Source organism: Pelodiscus sinensis, chromosome 6 (genome assembly GCF_052426305.1).
Source record: "Pelodiscus sinensis isolate ZL-2025 chromosome 6, ASM5242630v1, whole genome shotgun sequence".
Taxonomy (NCBI): Eukaryota; Metazoa; Chordata; order Testudines; family Trionychidae; genus Pelodiscus; species Pelodiscus sinensis.
In genome coordinates, this window is record NC_143057.1 from 32,268,230 (window position 1) to 32,290,548 (window position 22,319).

A 22,319-nucleotide genomic window follows, 5' to 3' on the forward strand; every position below is an offset into this window, starting at 1 on the left:
TTAGCTGGTATAAATTGGTTTAGCTCCACTGTCCTGAACACAGCTGGACCTATTCAGATCAGTGGAGGATCTAGCTTGATGACCATATTCTGAGACATTCCAGTTATATGTTATGTGTAATTGTTGTCCTCTATATCCAACAGCTGTCAACTGCAGAAAAGCCAGCATTTAAAATTTGTTGCTGGATTAGCTCTGCTAGTAGGAGTTGGGTTTACTGCTGCCTAAAATAGAGGTACACACAGCTTAAAAGATGCCTCAGAGCCGGCCTAGCAAGCACAAACTGTTACATGGAGGAGCCAAGTACAAGTCCCAAGTCCAATTCCCTTCCTCCTGGCAGAGTTAACACTCACATGAAGAACAGCTTTGTGACATGCTCGGTTGACCTTTGCCAGCCAATCAAAGAATGACATGGACTGTTTTAGCAGGCTGAGAGGAGGGGTCACTTTTATACAGAGTCTTTGAAAGGCGTTTCCGCTCTGTTTTTTCATTTCCCTTTTATAATTAAATATTAGTTCAGTAAGGGTTTTTTTCAGAAATAAAACTGTTATAATCAGTACATTTACCAACTGAGGGCTCAGGATGGCATTCTGGAGAGGCTGAGTTCTTTAGAATTCCTCTTCTTTTCTCTTTTATTATTTCCCTTCAGTTTCCTTGACAGTCAGTCACATGGCTTTTATAATGTTTTCGGATCCCAAGACATCTTTTTTTAAACACCCCCAAACATACATCTAGAATCTAGTTGCACACCCCATCAGGAGCAACTACTCCGAAGCAAATGGAGTTCCATCAGAGGAAATAAGATTAGGATCAGGACCATGGATCCCAGCCCATTTCCCACAGACTCCCAACATCATTCCTGTCACACAGTACCTGCCACTGGTTTCCTGACTGGCTTGACATGTATGTAGCTGGGAGGCTTCGGAGGCTGTTTTTCACAGGGGACCCTACTAGTGTGCCCCCCATATCACTAGAGGAGGATTCACTGGCCACTGCCATCTGGTACTGGGAGTAGTTGTAAAGGTTGTTGTAATAAGGATACAGGGATGGCTGGTAAAAACTGCTGTAGTAGGTGGAGTCCACAACCAAGTCAGATGTGCTCTCCAGATGCCCTCTGCTGGTGATGGAAGGAATGTCCTGAATGAGCATCCGTCCCTCTGAAAAAAATAAAAATAAACCACAGCTGGTTATGAAACAGGAAGGTCCACAGAGAACGGTACCTTTCTCCTTTCACAAAGCTGCTTCTCCAGCTGCTGCCTTGATACGGGTGACAGATAGGAAGGGGAAAGCTGAAGAGAGGCAGTGGTTGCTGTTTGTTGGGGCATCGGCAGGCAGATGCTCATTCAGAGGCCAGGCTCAGACCTCTCCCATTCACTAGCTCCCCTGAGGCAAAACCGACTAGAAGGTTAAGAGATTGGGCCAGAACCTCAAGAGGTGTAAACTCACCTGACATTTTAAATGTGCCTCACAGCTGTAAGTTATGTCTGAATTAACGCTTACAAGCAGAAAAAGCCTAACCTCAGGCTGACACCGGTTCCCTTCATTCACCCTTTTGTACCTGACAGCTGGGGCACTCAATAAATACAGCATTATAATGGGGGGGGAGGCGCACATGCCACATAAGCTGTGATACCCAGGGCACAGTGGGTTGAGCATGGCAACCCAAACCCTGATTTGTTGGGGGTGGTTAAACCTATTTTCCCTCAACCCTTTCCCTCCAGAAACAGAGTAAAAATGCAGCCATGTTTTTCTGTTAATTCCGCAACCCTTTCCACCAGTCTCCATGGCACGGCAGTCAGAGGTGAGGGTTACTTTGAAAGCACAGCCAGGAATCCTGTGAAGCCACAATCTCCCTCCTGTCTCCTGAGTTTGCAGGCTGCCTTCACCCCATCCCTTCCCTACTGTCTGAAGAAAGAAAGCTCCATCCTCTTCCCTTCCCCTCGTGTACAGAAGGGAGTCAGGTTCCAACTTCATTCTCCGCTACTAATGCGTGAGTGTACAAGCCCCACTCCGTATATACTAACCCAGGGCAGGTCTAGTTGTGACTCCTCTGAGGGGTTGGGGATTGCTCACAGGTGGCCGACACCTCTGTCTGTTCCACGTGTGCCTATGCATTGCCTCCACTATGGCACATAGTCATACAGGCTTAGAGCAGGCGTGGACAAATACCTGCCCACGGGCTGGATCTGGTCTGCCATGGTTAGACCCTCACACCACGGTATTTACCTGCACCTCCTCAGGTATGGGGGATCGCAGCTCCTGTTGGCCGTGGATCGCTGATGCCAGCCAATGGAAGCTGTGATCATCCAGACCTATGGAGGTGCAGGTAAATATAGTAGCAGCGGCCCACCAGGGGCTAACTATCTGGATCAAACTCCTAGGGAGTGCAGTGGGCTTTGGAGAAGATCCAGCTGCTCTTGCCATGTGAGACAAGTCAGAAGAGTGAAGTTTCAAGGAGGTCTCATGGTGCTACTATGTTCTATTCCAAAAGAGGCAGGAAATGGCAACATCACGCAAAGAGCAGCTGACAACTAACACAGGCTCCAGCTAACTCCTAAACCCTCAATTTAAAAGTGCTTTTCTTTGTAGCTACTCATGGTCATTGACTTTCCCTGGAGCATTCTTGGCTAGATTTAGGGCTGCAAGTCTCAGAGACACAACACAGAAGACCTAACTTCATGGCATCTTTGCACCCACCTGGATTCTAGGCTATTGCTGAGGCCCAAAAAGACCTTTGGCGAAAGCTGGAGCAGTTTCCAGGGTTACTCTGATCTGGACCACACTTGTGAGAGTTCAGACAACACACATCTTCCTGCTCCTGCCTTAGACCAGATGTGGGTGGCTGCAAGAAGACACATGCTCCTATGCTGCTCATGGACTCAGGGAATTCTCTCTCAGAATCCTGTGCCCCTAAAGGGCGCACAGGGGCAAGACTAGGGACCAGAATCAGGCTCTCTACCTTGAAAATACTTAACCACATTTTCTCCCTCTATTTTCTTTCTCTTCTTTCCCTGACTAATCTGATCAACTGAAGCACAGCTGGCTACTGTACTTTAAAAGGAGAGGATTTTATGTTTGGTGGGGAGACTTTTAGACATTTAATTGGTCCACATTGCTACCAGCTCTTAAACTAACTAGGGTCAGGATGAGATGCTCCCTTAATGGAAGAGCCTCAGGGCAAAGCTAGGTACTGGCAGAGGTGCTGATGGTGGCTACTCACTAGTTAGTGCATTCCTTTGAGTTCCAGCATAGTGCTGGAAGTGCAGGATGGGTTAGGAACTGTGGCGTATACCAGACATAAAACCAAGCCCTTGCTCACTCGTAGTTTTTAAAAAACCCAGGCACGGAATTTATTGAAATACAGTTGTCAGCCTCACTGGGCTGAGCTGGACAGGTTATGTTCTGCTAAAGACAGATGGCCTAGATTGACTCTATTGTATTCATTGAATACGCTATTTTTATCTATCCCTTTCCTGCAAATAAAACCCTCCGCCGTTGTACAGTGCTGTGGGCAGATTGGCTTCCCACTCCCGAGGGGGCTGCATTTCTGTGGCGAACGAAGTGATCCCCGCACAAGGGGGGAGGTTAATATCCGGCATGACACTCCAAAGAGGACAGGTGATGCAACCTCTTTTAACCAGCTGCCTCGTGCTCTCACCTCCACCCCTCCTTGCACTCTTTGGAAAATCAGATTTGCGGTAGATACTAGGCCTTACACTGTCTGCACTTGGGAACCAGGAGGGGCTCCTCGCACCCTCCCCCCAATTCTGTGCATGCGTTTAGTGCCAGGGCCAGTCTAGCCCTAAGCCAACAAAGGATTCTGGGAGTTCAGATGCTGCATAGGTGTAATCTTCTACCAGCCTTCTTAAGGTAGTAATTTGTGCAACTGTAGCAGAAATGTGGCCAAGAACACTGGGGTCAACACCAAGCCAATGCTGCAACCCACAAATGCACAAGTAGAAGGAAAGGGGAAGGGTTGGAAAAATTCAGCCTTCGGGCCACTGGCGCAGACTTGCCTTACGGCCCCCACGCCAGTCACTGATTCTGGCACACCATACAGCACCATCCCTCTATTCCTGCCCACCAATGGCCACACCATAAGGTGCTGTCCATGCCCCCCACCTTCCACTAGTTACTGATGCAAGCATGTGATATGGTGCCCTCTGCTTCCTTCCCCCACAGGTCACTGTGCCCTATACAGCACTACCCACATCCTCTCCCAGACAGGTCTCTGATTTGAGCTTGCCGTAGGGCACTGTCCTCACTCTCCCTCCCATCTGGTGCCCTTGGCAACATGATGTTATCACTTCCCATTCTAGCACTGCCCTTGATCACTAAGCTCACTTCTACCTGTTTACTCAGCCTTAGACAGTGTTTCGGCTACTTTTGTGCACCGAAGTATGTGGTATGAAATATGACCCACTCTTTCATGGAAGATCAATATACCTTATGATAAATACTATTATTGATCTTTCAGTGTTGTACACAGTTCTTCAGGTCTATGGCATATTAATAGTAGTTAACCAGTAATTCATTTCAGGAGGGTTGAGATTTTTTTTTTAAAGAGACAAGATCCTGAGGGTCCTATATTAGGGACGTAAACGGTAACCGGTTAGCAGGTGCCTGACCCAGCACAAAGTGCACTGCGGGTAGGGGCTGTTCTGACCAGGCCGGGTCCACCACACCATGCCATGGGTGGGGGATTGCTCCAGCCCAGCTGGGCCAGCAGCCCCAAGGGGTCAGAAGCCAGCAGTACCATAGTTTGGTTCCTTACACACTGCACAATGCCAGTCTGCAAGTCAGAGGAACCCCATAGCTGCTAAAATTCTGGGGGTATGCACAAGGCAATCTACATCCCAGTCAGTATTAAAATCACTCTTTTCCTGTTTTATTTTCTCTTTTTCAGTAATCAAGTCACACTAAATACAAAAGCGCATAATAATGCCACCTTATGGACACAATTACATGACTAAACATCTAATCAACAAATTCCAAAGTAACAGTTCTTACTGTAACATATATATATGAGGCTTTTTGGATTGCTAGTTGCACTTATAAAACCATACCTTCATATACAAAGTGCCCAATTTGGTCTTAGATATATACAAATCTAATTGATTTCCATGGGAGCTACATGGATATACATAGCAGAAGGGAAAACCATATATGTGCACTGTGAATAACCATCATTACATGAACCTCATTGTCTGCATTTGCTGACTTCTGCACCTAAGAGCATCAGAAGTGCTATACTGGGTCAGACCAAAGGTCCTTCTAACCCAAGATCCTGTCTTCCAATAGTGGCCAATACCAAGTACCCCAGAAGGAATGAATAGAATAGGTAATCAGCAAGTAATCCATTGCCTCATTGTCATTAACCCAGTGGGTGTATCTACACACACACACACTCTCTTAAGCTGGGGTAGAAAAACCCATTCACCTCTGCAGCAGGAAGCTGTACCCCACTCTGATGGTCTGGCTGTAGCATGTAATCTCCAGCCTTTGTACTGCTTTGCCATTCTATATGACTTTTGACTAAGAGTGATTGTTTTCATCATAGTAATGGTTCTACCTTACCACAAGCCAACCTCTATTATGGGAAAAAGTCAGGCCACCACCATTGGAATAATTATTCATTCTTGAACTACGTGTCTTCAGCCCTCATATGAGTCTAGACTCTGCACTTGATGCCCCGCTCAGCTGAATAGATCTGAACTCCCCTATTAACTAGCCTAGCAATGCTGCCCTGGCAGTGTGTTAGTTCAATTCATGGCTGGCTCTGAAGTCGGACAGCAGCCTTGAAAGAGGCTGGTGTGAAATCACTCCCTAAAGCAATAATCAGAAATGTTGGAACAATATGTTTCTCCCACCAGACAGTCATGACAGAGCTATTTTAGATGTCAAACAAAGTTGGCACCATGAACTATTTTCTGCTTAGACATCAGTGTTCTTTTGGCTGGGGGTGGGGAGAGGTGATGGAACAAAACCAAACCCTCACGTTTGTTCTCCCTCTGAAAAGAAAATGTCTATGATATTTCCCTGGTACATTAGGGATTTGTTTTTGTTCCAGTGCTGAACTGTTAGCTTGCTATAAAGTTAATGTGCTAGGCAATGTGCATTCCAGGCAAGGCTGTGGGGCTGTGTATTTTCTGCCACCCCCTAAAAGAGGTCATTATCCGTAATTACCCATTACCGTGCTTAATTATTTCTTCTAGTCTGGTCTCCGACCCCCAGGACTTTATGCCTTTACAGCTCACTGCACTATCTTATCAAATTTGTTAAGGAAGCTTTTCTGACCTTTAGAGCACTCGTCAGAGCCCATACAAAAGGCAGCAGTAATTTGTTTAAGCATGAGGCATTATGCATACCCTACACAGGTATGTAACACAGGGAGCAATCTGAAACATTACAAATCACCCCCCAAATGTTTCGGTCATATTTTTTCTCTCTGTTAATAAAGGGCAGGTAGGAGTGTGGGACAATTGCCTAAGCTGGGAAGTGCAGCAGTAACAGATGGCCCAGAGAAAGCACCAGATAATCTATTCTTCAACTCCACTCTCCCCCACTTCCCTCCTCTCTCTTGCCCCAGTCCCATTAGCTGGATTCCTTCTTCACTTAGGCCAGTTTTATACCAGGGTAACTCTGCTGAGCCCAATTCTCATTTACACTCAGGCCCTTTCCACTGTTCTGTCCAAAGAGACCCTAATGTGGATGTAAATTACATTTATGCCTAATTTAAGGTCCCTTTATACTGAAGAACAATGTAAAGGTGCCTTAGTATAAATGAGAATCAAGCCCAACTGGTTTAAGTGGAGTCATTCCTTATGTATATTGGTGAAAGTGAATGGAGCATCAGGTCCCCAGGGCTTACCTCCCTCAGACATCCAGCTAAGGTTCAGATACTGATACTTACCATACAGTATGGTCTACATTTAAGAGTATGGCATCGCTACAGTGCTCACACATGTGAAAAATTCACACCCTGACTGAGTCCCATATCTATGCTACCCTAAACTCTGGTGTGGAGGCACCCCGTTTGATGGGAGAATGCTTATGCCTACCTAACTGCCATCACTCAGGGAGATGGCATTCTTATAGTGATGGAAAATCCCTTTCTGTCATCAAAAGGAGTCTACATTATGGCACCCCAGTAGCATAGCTATGCTGCTGTGCCACTGTAGCACCTGCTCTGTAGACGTGGCCTGAGTGGGTAGCATCTTACTCCATAAGTTGTCCCACTGAAACCAATGGGCCGACTCCATGAATAAGATACTATTCACTGAGTCAGTGTGGCACCAAGTTTCCCAACATGTGCTCCATGGAACTCTGAGGATATCGAAGTATCCCAAAATAGCTATCCCGCGTCTACACAGCAAGCCCGTTATTTCGGGCTCGCTATTCCAACGTCCCTGTAAACCTCACTCTACGAGGAGTAAGGGACGTTTCAGAATAGCGCTCTATTTCAAAATTTAGTGCTGCGTAAACAGCGCCAAATGATAAGATAAGCTATTTTGAAATCAAAGTACATATCTTATTTCGAGTTACAGTGCAGTGTAGAGACACCCTTATATGACCCTGCTATTTTGCTACTAATTTTCTGATCGTTTCCTTGGGGGAAAAATGTATAAGAAATAAAAATAGAATTCTAAAACTTTGGGTACCTACTGAATTAAAATACTATGAATTTTTTAAAGGGCACCGTCAAATTCTCAGGATCCCATAGGAGCTCTGCGACTGAAAAAGTTTGGGAAACTGTGGTGTGACAGACTCTGTCTCCAAAATAAGCTATTTACCCAGAAAAATAAAGTAATTAAATAATGGGGAAAAACTGACTCCCTGAGAAATGTTTCTGATTTTTGTTTTTAAAAATTATTTTATGACAACTCTACAGATATAAATTTAGGAGGCACTTTCTTTCTAATTCCCAGTTTTCAGATATTTATAACTTTTTAGCGAAGTTCACAGGTTTGTTCTTAGCCCAAAGGTCAATTTAAAATAATGACATCTGTGTATTGTTAAGAAAATTCCAATAAAAATCAATTGGCCATTTTTAACTATAAAATGACAGCAGGATCCCCGCACCCATTTCAAGAAACTTTACAAAAGCTTTTCCTGCACTTCAGTAGCTCAAAAAAATTGCTCACAGGATGGCCATGCTTTGCCCAGGTATAAACTGCTTCACACGTGTAGCACAGAACTGTGAATCAAGACCTACACGTGTGCAATGGGGCAGCTTCATCAGCGCAACTCTCCTTTCTCCCCCTCACAAAAAAGCCCAATGTAAAAAACAAAGGCATTCAAAGGATTGCTTAAATTAGACTCTCTGGGCAGACATGGAGATCTACCTCAGCCATTTTGTTGCTGCTATGAAGAGAGAGTAACTCTGGTGTATTGCCGAGGTTCCTCAACCAATGGAGTGACATCTTAACCAAAAGAAGGCTGAGGGGGTACATGATTGCCCTTTTTAAATATATTAGAGGGATAAATACCAGGGAGGGAGAGGAATTATTTAAGCTTAATACCAACATGGACACAAGAACAAATGGATATAAGCTGGCTAGTAGGAAGTTTAGACTTGAGATTAGACGAAGGTTTCTAACCATTAGAGGAGTGAGGTTCTGGAACGGCCTTCCAAGGGAAGTAGTGGGAGCAAAAGATTTATCTGGCTTCAAGATTAAACTAGATGGGTTTATGAAAGGGATGGTTTGATGAGATAACATGATCTTGGTAACTAATTGACCATTCATTATCAGTGGGAAATAGGTCAATGGAGGGATGATAGGAATTACTAGAGAACTTTCTGGGTGTCTGGCTGATGAGTCTTGCCCACCTGCTCAGGGTTTAGCTGATCGCCATATTTGGGGTCGGGAAGGAATTTTCCTCCAGGGTAGATTGGCAGAGGCCCTGGAGGTTTTTCGCCTTCCTCTGTAGCATGGGGCACAGATCACAGCTGGAGGATGCTCTGCATCTTGGGGTCTTCAAAGTATTTGAAGGCTTCAATATCTGAGATATAGGTGAGAGGATTATTCTGGGAGGGGTGGGTGAGATTCTGTGGCCTGCACTGTGCAGGGGGTCAGACTAGATGATCATAATGGTCCCTTCTGACCTTAAAGTCTATGAGTCTATCTCTGGCTCTGTACTGGTGCTCAAGAAAATGGCAATCCCATTAGGACTGGTGGATACAGGTAACTCAAAGCATTCACACTTGTAACTGTGTGCTATGTAGCAGGACACATGCACCAGAGACATGAATGGAGCTCGTTTAGCAACAGAGGAGCTTGCACTTGTTCGTTCCCATCTTTACACAGTAGGTCACACACTACACTTGGAACGAATTATTACTGAGGGCCCGTCGCAGACATCTGAATGCACTGACAGAATTAAAAGGGCAATTCTACTCTGATAAGTGTCTCTGGAAAAATGGCTCTATGGGGTTCTTTGCTCACTGTCTCTCACTGCCTCCTGCTCAAATGTGCAACGCTTACACTTTTTTCCTGTCAGCCCTGCAAACTCAGCCAAGCCTACTTTCACCTTCTTGTCCATCATCACCAGTAATAAAGGGTCCACAAGCTAAACTGTGCCCTCCATGATGCCTCTGAAGCCCTGGTGTCTTCAGATGATGCCTTCAGTGGTGCAGGTGCAAGCCAATTACCTTCAATGGATTTGCAAAAATGTAGCTGATTGGAACTCAATAAATCATTCTATTGTTGATGCACAAGAAGGAAAATAATTCAGCTCTCTCTAAGCTGTGGAGGGCAAAGAGGAGCAAAATGGAACAAAAATGTATTCTTATTCAAAAACTATTAGATATTACTCTGAAAACACACACACACACACACACACACACACACACACACACACACACACACACACACACACACGGAGCTGATGTTTGAACAGTGACTATGTAAGAACCGCATTTTCTTACCAAAGTAGAAATTCATGTTTAAAAAAGGGCACAATGAAAGTATTATAGTCTTCCAGGCCCCCTGTTATTTCAGTACAGCTGCAATGTACAGGGACATACTTAATTACTGCACCACTTCCTTATCTAACAATGTGTTTTTGAGGCACATCCCACCTGGCAACTCCTACCTCACCCACATCTCTTCTCACTACCGTGCTCGCCCGTGAGACAAAACAACCAGTGATTAAGAATGTCTTCAAATGATTTTTTTGACACCTCTCAGAAATGTCTGGCATGTCCTGCACCACAGTCAGTGAGGGTGAGAAGTAACACTGCTAATTCTATAAATATTATCAAGCGGGCCCAAGCATAAAATGAACACTATCAGGAGAAAGCAGCCTGTGGGCAGGAGCTGGCTTTATCCGTAAAGACGTCAATGCCTAAACTCTTATGTTTCTCAAGGTTTACTCTACTGCCGGAAACAATACAGATTTTATACTGAAGGAATGAATATTATTTCCCCCTCCCCGCCAACGATAATGCTGGAGTCACTATCTGAGTTTGCTAGCATAAGCAAATGCTTCCCAAATACAGGGTTTTTTTTCCCAAGTCTGAACTAAAATTAAGTTTTAAACCAGTGTCCAATAGACTTTATTTCTAGGTGAAATATAAATTAAGAAATTAATATAAAAGAAAAATGTGTAAAAGAATATTATTACGATTGCAAGTAAAGCACTCCGAATAGAACAAGGCCATATTTTTTGGACAATAGTTCATTTGCTTAAAAAAAAAAAAAAAAAAAAAGGCAGTTCCAGGTCAACTAGAACTATGTGAATGTATGTCGTGGTGGCCAAATAGTTTCTACCAAACTAAAATGGTCAAAACACCTCGTTTGGTCCCTACTAATTTCATTCAGATTTTCAGCACGTTGGCAACAGCATAGTAAAAGGATTCACAAAATGGCTGGAGTGTTGATAACACCTCCCTTGTAACCATACGCTTAACGGTGAGTGGACTCATGTGAAAGACCCAGATTTACTTCCCCTCTCTGCTTGAGGGCGGAGAAAAGATTTTAATTTGAATTTCTGTTATTGCAGGAAAGAGTGCTAAGGTCTGGCCTATGGGATATTCTGGCATGTGGCTTTCTCCTCTTGAAGCTGTTTGAACTTGGGTTTCTTCCACTTCCTAGCTAAGTACCCTAACTACCAGGCTGTGCTAACAGAGTGGTTCCTTAATGTTTTATCCTGCACAGGTTAGAAGAGTTGCGACCCTGTTCTAACCTATGCTGAAAGCTAAGCTGGCCCCCAAGGATCAAGGAGACCCAATTTCTGGAACTTCCTTAGTGCTGCAAAAATTACTGAAAAAGGAATCAACTTTAGTGGTCCAGCAAGCTCTCTGGCCATCTCTTTCGAAACTCGTGGATACAAGTTATCTGGACTTGCTAATTTTAAATGTTTAGTTTTAGTAGTTGCTCTTTTAACACCCTGTTTAATTTCTGTTGGAATGGAAAGTATTTTATCTTCATCATATGATGTGACTACATCATCTGGCATTTTTTTCCAGGTTTAGGACAGAAATATTTATTGAACCCTCCTTCTTTTTCTGTATTACTATTGACAATTCTATCATTTCCATCAAGTAATGGTCTAGTATTAGTATTAAGATTCCTTTTGTTCCCATCATGTAATTAAACAGTCATTTTAAGATCTTTAATTCACTTTAAATGACAATAAATATTTTGAAAAGGCACAACAATCTGAGAAAATAACAAGGGGACAGGAGGGTTGACCACAGTGCGTGGGAGACTGTGTGATCAGAGGAAGCAGTAAGGAGCAACTAGCTTCTCAGTTGTGCATTTATTTACACTGGGCCTGATTCAGCTCCCCGTAAAGTCCCTGGAAACCCCCCCAGTAATTTCGATGGAAGTGGACTGAGCCCACTTTGTCCATCCATAAGTGTGCACCTCTCAAAAAAAAATCTGCTGCATGTGTTCAGTATGCAATATTAAAGTGTTCCTAATTTTGCTAAATTATAAAAAGCAATTTGCCTCCCAAATCAAATTAAGGTACTAGTCCTGATATCTGACATATAGTCCTTCTTCAGCTTATAAGATGACAGAAACGAGGCAGATGAAGTAATTATACCTTTTATTGGACCAACTTCTTCTGATCCATAGCTCAACAGGTTGCTTCTTTCACCAACAGAACAGCTCTTGTGTAGCTCCAAAGTTTGTCTCTCTCACCACAAGAAATTGATCCAATAAAAATATTACCACACCCACTTGGTCTCTCTAATATACTGGGACCAACATGGCTACAACAATACTACACATCACTTACAAAGCTGTCAGCAGTTTGTTACATTCCTAATTAAAAGGGGGGGGCGCAGGGTTGGCTTTTTTAAGTGAGGAAAATGCATTCTTCCTTTCCCCCACACACACATTCTGTAATTCAAAAATAAGTAACATTTCGCTCAAAGTTTCGCACATAAAAAATTCAGCTTTGGACAGAGAGCAAGCATTCACAATTTGTGACTAAGGCCCTAACGCTCAAGCAGACTTGTAAATTAATGTATAGAAATATTTACACTCCATGGAATTGTTCATGGGCATACAATTACAAACACATAAGAATGTTTGCCTGGCAGGGCTCAAAAGGTTTAGAAAATTAAGGGTATGTAAAAATAAGGGGTTATAATGTAATATGGTTTTCAATCTCATTACTCCCACTGTGAGCATGACCACTGTGTGTGTGTGTGTGTGTGTGTGTAATATACACATTATATATATATATATAATATATATATATATATATTTATCTACAGATAACATTACATTAAACCAACATTAAATTATTGGTTTAATAATATAAGATTTTTTTTTTAAAGTCAAAGAAATATTATGGAAAAGAAATGGGGAAAGAAAACTAAAAGCCCAGACAACGATTAAAAACATCCTGAAGATTCAGAGGACAAAGCAGAAGAGGAGGAGAAACAAAAATTCTGTATGGATTTAAGTCATTAACAAGAGATCAAAGAAAACATTAGTAGGGAGGGATAGCTTTACAAGTATCTGAGATAGAAGACCTTGGAGGAAATATGACTGGGATAAAATCATTATAGCTCACACTAAAAATAACAAAGGGAGTAAGCTGATGGCCAGAATTTGCCAGAGACCACTTGATTAGAAGCAACATGATGACAGAAATCCCAAAAGGTTTCTGAAAAACACGAATTATTAATAAAGGGAAGGCCTGGGTTTTTTTACTATGGAGACACGCACTTGGTTGCATTATGACTAGGAATGGTACAGAACCATCCATCTGCATTAATATGTGCAAATAACTTACACATACAATTCTTGCACTTGATTACTAGGGTATACAAGTGATAAGAGTTTATACTTGCAAAAACATGTATCCAAAAAAATGCCAAGTGCCCATAAATGACTTTTGCATACCTAGCACTTACATACACAAGCAATAATGCCAAGCAAGGGAGGGCCAGATCCTTGGAGCTATGTTTTGCAGCAGCTGAGGATCTGACCTTGAGTGTGTAAGTGGCCTGTGTATATACAGATCCGTGGGTAGAGGCGCCTCCTGAAAATTTAGCCAAAGATGTGAAGGGCAACTGGAAAGGAAGTTTGGGCATCTTTTCCAAACAGGGTGCCTAAACTGAGACACTTAAATACACTATTGAATATCTATATGAATTGGATGATTCCAAGATATACATAACCTGCAGCTCTCAGTGGTTCAGAGCCAACATAAAGTAGGCAGATTATTTAGATGAGTAAGTCTAGGTGTATGGATGCCTACAGCTAAGCACCCATGTTGTCCTTAATTTTATAAAGATGATCACACAACAAATACACTAAATGTGAAATAAGGGCCAATATGGTAACTAATCAGTCATGGAAGAATTAAGTTTTTATCAGTAAATGTTAGTAAACATTGATTCCACAGAACACTCACAAACCAATGCAAAATATTTCCATTCTTAATACTAAAAATTTACTGTATGCAAAGCAGGAAAAACACTGGTTGAGAACTTAGTATTTTGTTTACAGATGTTTACTTTACATCTTTTTATATTTGATATTAACCTCCCACAATTTAATGCAGCTGTGCAAATTTAAAAATAATAAAAATTGAAAACATGCTTCAAAATAAATGCCAATATTATCCAACAAAATTATAAAACAAATAAAAATCAAATTCTGCCAAGCCTATAAATAAGGATGGATGATCAAAAAGTAAAGCGAAAGAATTAGGATTTGTGAGGTATAAAATATGGGGCAACGAAACAACTGGACAGTACCAGAATTTTAATTAAGGAAGTGTGCAATAATGGTTTAGTCTCCACTTTTGTTGATTTAAAAAAAGTTTAAAACACCACACATTCAAATTATAGGAAATATTTCAAGGGCACAGGATGAAACAAGCAGTTCAGCACAAAGAGCTGACTAATACAGTGTGCCTAAAAAAATCACAATGGAACAAATTTCTTTCTCTGTGTTTGAAAAATGCCCCCGTAATCTGATATTGTGTATTAATCTGCAATCTAATTTTGGGGATTCCTGTTCCTGGCATATGTTTTAGAGGCACAAAGAACAGACAGGCAGCCAAGTCCCAGGCTTTCAACTAGGGATGTGAATGGGTAACTGGATAACTGGTTACTCGGTAAGCATCACCCTTAACGGGTGATGCTTACTGGGTATCAGTTAACTGGTGCCTGGGAGCAGCCCCCCAGTCAGGCACCGGTGGTAACCCCAGTACTGGGACCAGAGCCTGGAGGCTCTTGCTGCTGACAGCTGCAGCAGCCCCAGACCAGGATCTCTCTTATTCAACCAGTTAACTGATTAATCAGGATTTTTACATCTCTAATTATAACAGGGACGAGACACTTCAGGCAGATCCTCCGCTGGTGTAAACTGTCACCATTGAAGTCAATGGAGCACTATGATAACTTACCCCGTTGGGTATCTGTCTCATCTGTGCCTTTGAAAATTTCACCCTATGTCAGAAATGCTGATCAAAAAAGCTGCTACGGATTCAGAGAAGCCCAAGTAAAAGAGGATCCACTGTAATGTTCTGAAGTTAGTAAGGAAATCATAAATACAGAGGGAAATCATAGAAAGCCCCAATAAAAGAATACCTGATGTACAGCAGAACCCAGGGGAAAGAGCCTCCCTACCACCATGTGTCTTGTGTTCTCCAAATACACTTATCCAGCCCCTGGCCAAAGACAGCAGAATTTAGAGGAGCAGCGACAGATATAGCTCACTGTTCCCACCAATGAGAAGTGTGGCCCTAGTGCATTCACACTGTGTACAAATCCAATTTCCATGTGGCAGTGCAGAGAGCTCTCTCCAGCATACCCACCAGAGAGAAGAATCCCTTTGACTAACTCTTCTTTGGAGTTGGTAGGAAAACAATGTTTTAGTGACCTCCCTGCCATTCCACCCTTCTTTATTTAACCAGGATTTTTTTTAAATTGAAATTTCATCAAATGTTTTCATGCCGTTTGAAAACCGGAAAAGAAAATTAGGAAAAATTCACTCAAAAATTTTAACTTGGAAAATTTCAGTCAGCCCTGCTCTTAACTACCTGTCATGATGTATTTTTGCTGCATCAGTGCTCCTGCAATGTTTTCTGGGCCTTACACAAGAATATGTGGTACTTTAGGATTTAGTCCAGGGAAAGAGAGAGAGAGAGAGAGAGAGAGAGAGAGATGTGCGAAATGTAAGGAAGATCACGTTACACCTGTATTTAACAACAGAATCAGGAAAGATGTCATAAAATACACACTCTTCAAACGACAGGAGTGGAGAATAAACTGGGAACATGTGCTCACGGACAAACTAACCTGTAACATCAAGTTTTAAGTTATGATTTATTTAAGTGTAGTTAAATCCCAACCTGAGCCTGTAGGCACTGAATAACAGAGGAAAAATCAAACCTGTAGGAGACTTATGTTATCTTTTAGTTTAACCTCTGCATTGATCAGTATTCACCCTCCATATTAATCATGAAATATGTTATCTAATATTCTCTTAAAAGCCTCTAACAATTATGCTTCACTTACCTCCTTGTCCTTAGGCAGGTCATTCTATTGCCTAACTGCACTTCAGGTAGGGAAAAAAAGTGTCTACTGTCTAATTTAATTTTTTTCCTTTTTTAGTTTCAAGCCACTGCTCCCTGTTATGCAGTCTCAAGTACTGTAAATAATCACTCCCCCTCCTTCATATTATTACTGCTCAGATATTTATAGACTGTAGCACCCACCCTTAGTCTCCTTTTCGACAAGCTGTACATCATTTCTGCCACCCTTCTCTTCATTCTCTCAGATTTATCTATGCCCTTTTTATAATGAGGTGCTCAAAAATCTCTGTGGCATTCCTAAATATGGCTCTACCAAAGCAAGAAGCAGTAATACCTCACTTCCCCAACAAGAAGTATCCCCTGCATAGAGAACTCACAGCAAACAGAAGACTTGCCTCTGTTGCAATGCCAGTGCACAGGGGAGCCAACAACAACCTGGACAAGGTGGGGGGAGGCAGCTCCATGCTCCCAGAATGGGTGGGACTGATGGAAGCTGTCTCTCGGTGCTGCCCACAGTGCTGCCTGGAGTGTGCCACATGGTACCTCACAGTGCTCCAGTGGTAATTTAAAAGGCTCCATACTCTGCTGCGGCAGCAGTGGCAGCTGGAGCCCCACGTCCCTTTGAATCACCAGGTCCTGGGGCGATTGGCCCCTCCTGTCGATGAGCCTTCCAGTGCATTGGGAAGTCACATCCATTCCACTGCCCAATACTGCCTACAAATCCAATACTGAATCATAGAAATTGGAAACAGAAAAGACCTATTCTTGGCAGGTTTGTTAGCTCACGTTTGACAGTGCAGGATTGTTCATTACCATATTTTCCACAGGTCTTTGTCAAGTCCGGTTTGAAAATTGCCCAGGCAATGAGACCATCTCACAATCTAATAGATAACCAATAAGAACAGTTGCCTCCATTTACCTTTGTTTTAGAGCTACATTGTGATTGGACAGGATGCCCATACAGGGGCATGAAAGGAAGAAAGAACCTATTCCTTTATACCCTGACTCAAGCTATATGGATCTTGGTGGCACCGATTCAGAGTTTCCAAAGTGAAGTCAAGAGGTGCTAAGAATGCTCAGCCCAAGTCTATTTAAGAGCCTACATACAAATATGGCAGCTTAACCTTATGATCCTGGGGGAAATCCTGGTCCCACTGAAGTCAATAGGAGTTCTGCAATTGAAATCAACGGAATCGGGGTTTCATCCCTTTTGTTCTTCTAGCCTTGGTCCCATCTACATGTGGTTGGCTCTGCAAGCCCCTCTATACAAAGAACTCATCTCACAGATTTCTTTGGAAAAGTTTTATATTGAGCTGCTAAGCTGATACCAACCCTTGTCCTTTTTCAACCCATACTTTGGGCTCCCCCATTTTTGAGAAAAACACTGGTCGATATTAAAGCTGGCTAAAAATGTATAGATTTCAACATTTTCATGTAATTTCAAAATTTGAAATTGCAAAATAAAAATAACTAGAAAAAAGTGTTGATGTTCCCATGAATCATTGACCATTTTTGGTCAGCTCGAGAGACATGGAGTGTTTTTTGACTTTTAACATGCAAAAAACTTGAAATTTGATTGTAGGGGAAAAAAAGGGTAAGGTCATTTTCTTAATTGGCTTCTTTACCCCGTTCTTATTTGCTAGTGCTGGTCCATGTGTCTTCCTCTTGCAAAGGCCATATTTTTCTCCTTTTTTAAAGAAACCCTGGTTCCAAGCCTGCAATATCAATCTCTGAGAAACAGAGTACACCATAGCAGAAGCAATCACTGGAAATGTAGCTCTTCTTAAAGCATGAACACAGTGAAAGACTAATAGAAAAGGAGGAAAAAAGGAAATTAAAAGGGTAAAGGAGAGATTTTTTTAAAGAGGCCTAAGAGACTTAAGGCCCAGATTTCAGTGAGAGTTAGGTACCTAAATACCTTTGATGATCTGGTGTCCAAATCCCATTGATTTCCAGTGAGAATTCAGCACATAACATTAGTAGATCCTTTGCAACTGTCATATTTCAATATTTTCGAATGGTATGTCTAGACCAGGGCAACTCAACATGCAGCCCAGGTGAAGTTTGGGTTTACGTGGGGCTCAACACGTGGCCTGTGGGGGGATCCTTTGAATATGGCCTCCATTGAGAACACGCTCCACAACTGCGAGTCAATATAATGGTGGTCTTTTGATATGTGTTTTTGTAGTTAAATTCCTGGACTGTCATTGCTCATTAAAAGTGCTGTCATATGGGTGGAAATTGGGTAAATATTGCATTTTATTAATATCAACAGAACTGACTTAAATGAGGCCTACGTGTTGTGTAGTCTTGCCTTAATCTTTGTATTTATGCCCATCAGTGTGAAAGAAGCTATTTGCATATATACTTGCATGTATATGCAACCACACTTAAGTTACGCTCCTTGTTATGTGCTATGAATATCATTGTAGCCCCCGGGGCTTCCAAAGTTGAGTAGCCCTGATCTAGACTGTGGCATTATTTCGGGATACCACTGGTATCCTGAAATAGCTATTCTGCATCTTTTAAACCAGCCTGTTATTTCAAAATAGATTTTGAAATAACGGGCTCGCTATTCTGACTTCCCTATAACCCTTGTTCCTCGAGGGTTAAGATACATCTCGGAATAGTGCTTTACTTCAAAATTAGATTAAAATAAGATACACAATTTGCCTACCTCAACTTGTATAGCTTATTTTGAGCTAGTTTCATTGTGTAGACACACCCTAACTGAAAAATCTCTAGTAAAGAAGATTTTTTTTTAAGTTTAAGTTTCTATGCATTGTTTCCCAAACAAACACTGTGTACTTGTACTTAGACCCCTGTGGGGATAAAAAATTTGTATCCATATATAATTTGCGATCTGCAAAAATAGTCTATGAATATAAAGCAGACATCCACAGCTTTGCAGGGCTGTAGATACAAAATTTGTATCTGCATCTGATCCATAATCTGCAAAAATGGTCACGGATCTCTACATCAGTGGATGAAATATCTGAGGATATAAAGTGGATATTAATGGATTTGAAAATCTCTGCCTGTAAACACTTAAATGCTACTTTGCCAAAGAACCATTAATCATATAATTATCTAACTATATGTAGAAAACTTTGCCATTCTCCCAGACTCTTAATAAAAGGAGCTCCTACATAATAAAATATAAAGAAAACATTTTTGTTTCCATCATTCATGATAAATGTATCAAAAGGAAAAATAACAATGAACTAAACCTTTAATTTCTTTAGTTCAGTGACATTAACAAAGTGTCGGTTCCATATTTAATCTGGAGATTTTCTTTATTACGTTGGCCAGTTTACAGATTTTGTTAAACATATGTTCTATCTGAAATGAAACTGTCATATTATTAAACAGTTATATCAGAGCGGCATCCAGATGCCCCTACTCTAGACTGGGGACCACTGAGCGAGATGCTGTCAACACTGCCAACACTGCTTATTTAAATTCTAACACTGGCACATTTCACTTGATCGGTACCAGTGCCAGTATGGAGGCAAAGAAATGATGCCATGACTAAGGTTGTAGGAAACCTAACATGGAGGAGAAGCCCACAATGTGTAAAGCTTCCTGGAGATAAATAGGTGTGAGCTTTAGCATGCTACGTCTTGGGGGAGTCTCCATTGCATACACATGGGAAACCCAGAAACTTGAAGTATCATCTTATGTTCTTATCATACAGCATCTTCTGGTCTCCTCAATGTAGACATGATGCCCAGACCCAATTTTCCAAGGCATCATATGTAACAAAACCCCAAAATGAGGGCAATAATTACATTTCTTCCATAGCAATGCTGTGAGAGTCCTTCCTGTCATGTGAGTGGCTCTCTCTGCACCTGTCATTTCTGATGTACACCATTCTTTGGGAAAAGGTCAGCTTATGATCTCTCTACCTAAGGGTCAGGGAGATAAAAGGAGCCGTTTAGAATTCAAAGCTACTGGCATGGGCTGTCTGCAGACTCCAGCAGGCACTGCTCCATCAGTTATGTTCCATTCATATTTGGAAGATTATCTTTTCAATCAGAAGAGCCAAAGACTTCATTTTTATTTCAACTAAAGTTTTGATTCTGAGGCATAACATCACCACCTCCAAAACAGGGCACATTCACTAGGCTGCTGTAAACCAAACCCATTCTACCCCTGCATTTTCTTTTCATCAGAGTAAGACAGAGTCTCAAGTGCTCAGACCATCAAAGCCCTGATTGCCTGCTGCCTTACTTGGTGCTTCCCAGTTTGGGTGGAGAGATGGAAAATGGTAAATTTTCAGAATGGAGAGGGTGACTAGTGGTATTCCCCAAGGGTCAGTCCTAGGACCAATCCTATTCAACTTATTCATAAATGATCTGGAAAAAGGATAAACAGTGAAGTGGCAAAGTCTGTAGATGATACTAAACTGCTCAAGATAGTTAAGACCAAAGCAGACTGTGAAGAACTTCAAAAAGATCTCACAAAACTAAGTGATTGGGCAACAAAATGGCAAATGAAATGTCATGTGGATAAATGTAAAGTAATGCACACTGGAAAAAATAACCCTAACTATACATACAATATGATGGGGACTAATTTATCTACTATCAGGAAAGAGTCATTGTGACTAGTTCTCTGAAGACGTCCAGGCAGTGTGAAGCAGCAGTCAAAAAAGCAAACAGGATGTTAAGAATCATTAAAAAAGGGATAGGAAAAAGACGGAGACTATCTTATTGCCCTTATATATATATCCATGGTATGCCCACATCTTGAATACTGCGTACAGATACGGTCTCATCACATCAAAACAGATATACTGGCATTAGAAAAGGTTCAGAGAAGGGCAACCAAAATGATTAGGGGTTTGGAACGGGTCCCATATGAGGAGAGATTAAGGAGACTAGGACTTTTCAGCTTGGAAAAGAGGAAACTAAGGGGGGATATGATAGAGGTCTATAAAATCATGAGTGGTGTGGAAAAAGTGAATAAGGAAAAGTTATTTACTTGTTCCCATAATATAAGAACTAGGAGCCACCAAATGAAATTAATCCACAGCAGGTTTAAAAAAAATAAAAGGAAGTTCTTCTTCACACAGCGCACAGTCAACCTGTGGAATTTCTTGCCTGAGGAGGTAGTGAAGGCTAGGACTATAACAGGGTTTAAAAGAGAACTAGATAAATTCATGGAGATTAAGTCCATTAATGGCTATTAGCCAGGACGGTTAAGGAAGGGTGTCCCTAGCCTCTGTTTGTCAGAGGGTGGAGATGGATGGCAGGAGAGAGATCGCTTGATCATTACCTGTTTGGTTCACTCCCTCTTGGGCACCTGGCATTGGCCACTTCCGGCACACAGGATAGTGGGCTGGATGGACCTTTGGTCTGACCCAGAATGTCCATTCTTATGTGCTAGTTTTGCTCAAGTTAGTGCACTAAAAACAGAAGAGTGTCCAAATGGGTACTGGCTTCACTGTGACTCATCGTAATATTTCATTCACATGACACATTTGAAGGCTTTGAATCTTTCATGATATGGTTGGTCACCAGCTCTGTGCTTGTGCAGCTGCTCAGGAGAAATTCAAATACCGCTCAGCTAATGAATAGAGCACCCACAGCTTGGTTTTGTGTTTCTATTGGTGGTGCACATTCACCTATGCCTCAGAGTATATGAAATTATTCTGCACATTGATGGAAAAATCTGCAGATAGATGGAAAAGATTAAAGGGAACACTGGTCACCAGAATTGGATTCCTAGACTCTTTATTTTTAAAAATAGAGCTTTTCATTACCCCTGTCCCCTTTATCTTGCGCTTCCACTCCCCCAATGCTCCTTGCCTTATCCCATCAATGCACAATCCATTCATTTAATCTAAAAATCAGGTGACTCCTTAAACTCTCACTTGAGAGTAACAGTAAGCAAATAAAGATAAGTGCAGAATACCTGAAAGAACCTTGGACTGCAAAGGGAAAGATTCTCCGTAGCTCTTACACTAGGGCTGGCATCACCTTAACCATATATAGATCCACTGCAAAAGAAGTTTAATCTATGTATGTTAATATAAATGTATTTACCTGTACATCTCTCTATTTGTATTTAGGGAGAAAAACATGCACATCCATGTAATATGCTGCAGAGACACCATCCAGAGCTAAAGGCCAAGTTAGATGCGCAGATCTATATCTGGGCAGCTAAAAAGCAGATGGGCACACAGTCTTGAAAATCAGACCAGTGGGGCCTCAATCCTGAAAATAGTTATGCGTGTCCTTAACTTGAAGCACATGAGTAATCCCATTAAAGTCAATGGTGAAAACTGAGCCCCACTTACTCAATGGCAG

At 41.8% G+C, this 22,319-nt stretch overlaps 1 protein-coding gene across 2 annotated transcripts in view; it reads right to left on the minus strand.

The window, feature by feature from the left end:
• DMRT1 (doublesex and mab-3 related transcription factor 1) overlaps window positions 1-22,319 on the minus strand; it is an 80,268-nt gene that overhangs the window by 50,995 nt on the left and 6,954 nt on the right. For both annotated transcript variants that reach the window (NM_001317047.1, XM_089779114.1), the window contains 1 exon segment: window positions 871-1,154. In NM_001317047.1, coding sequence (NP_001303976.1) covers window positions 871-1,154 — 284 coding nt within the window.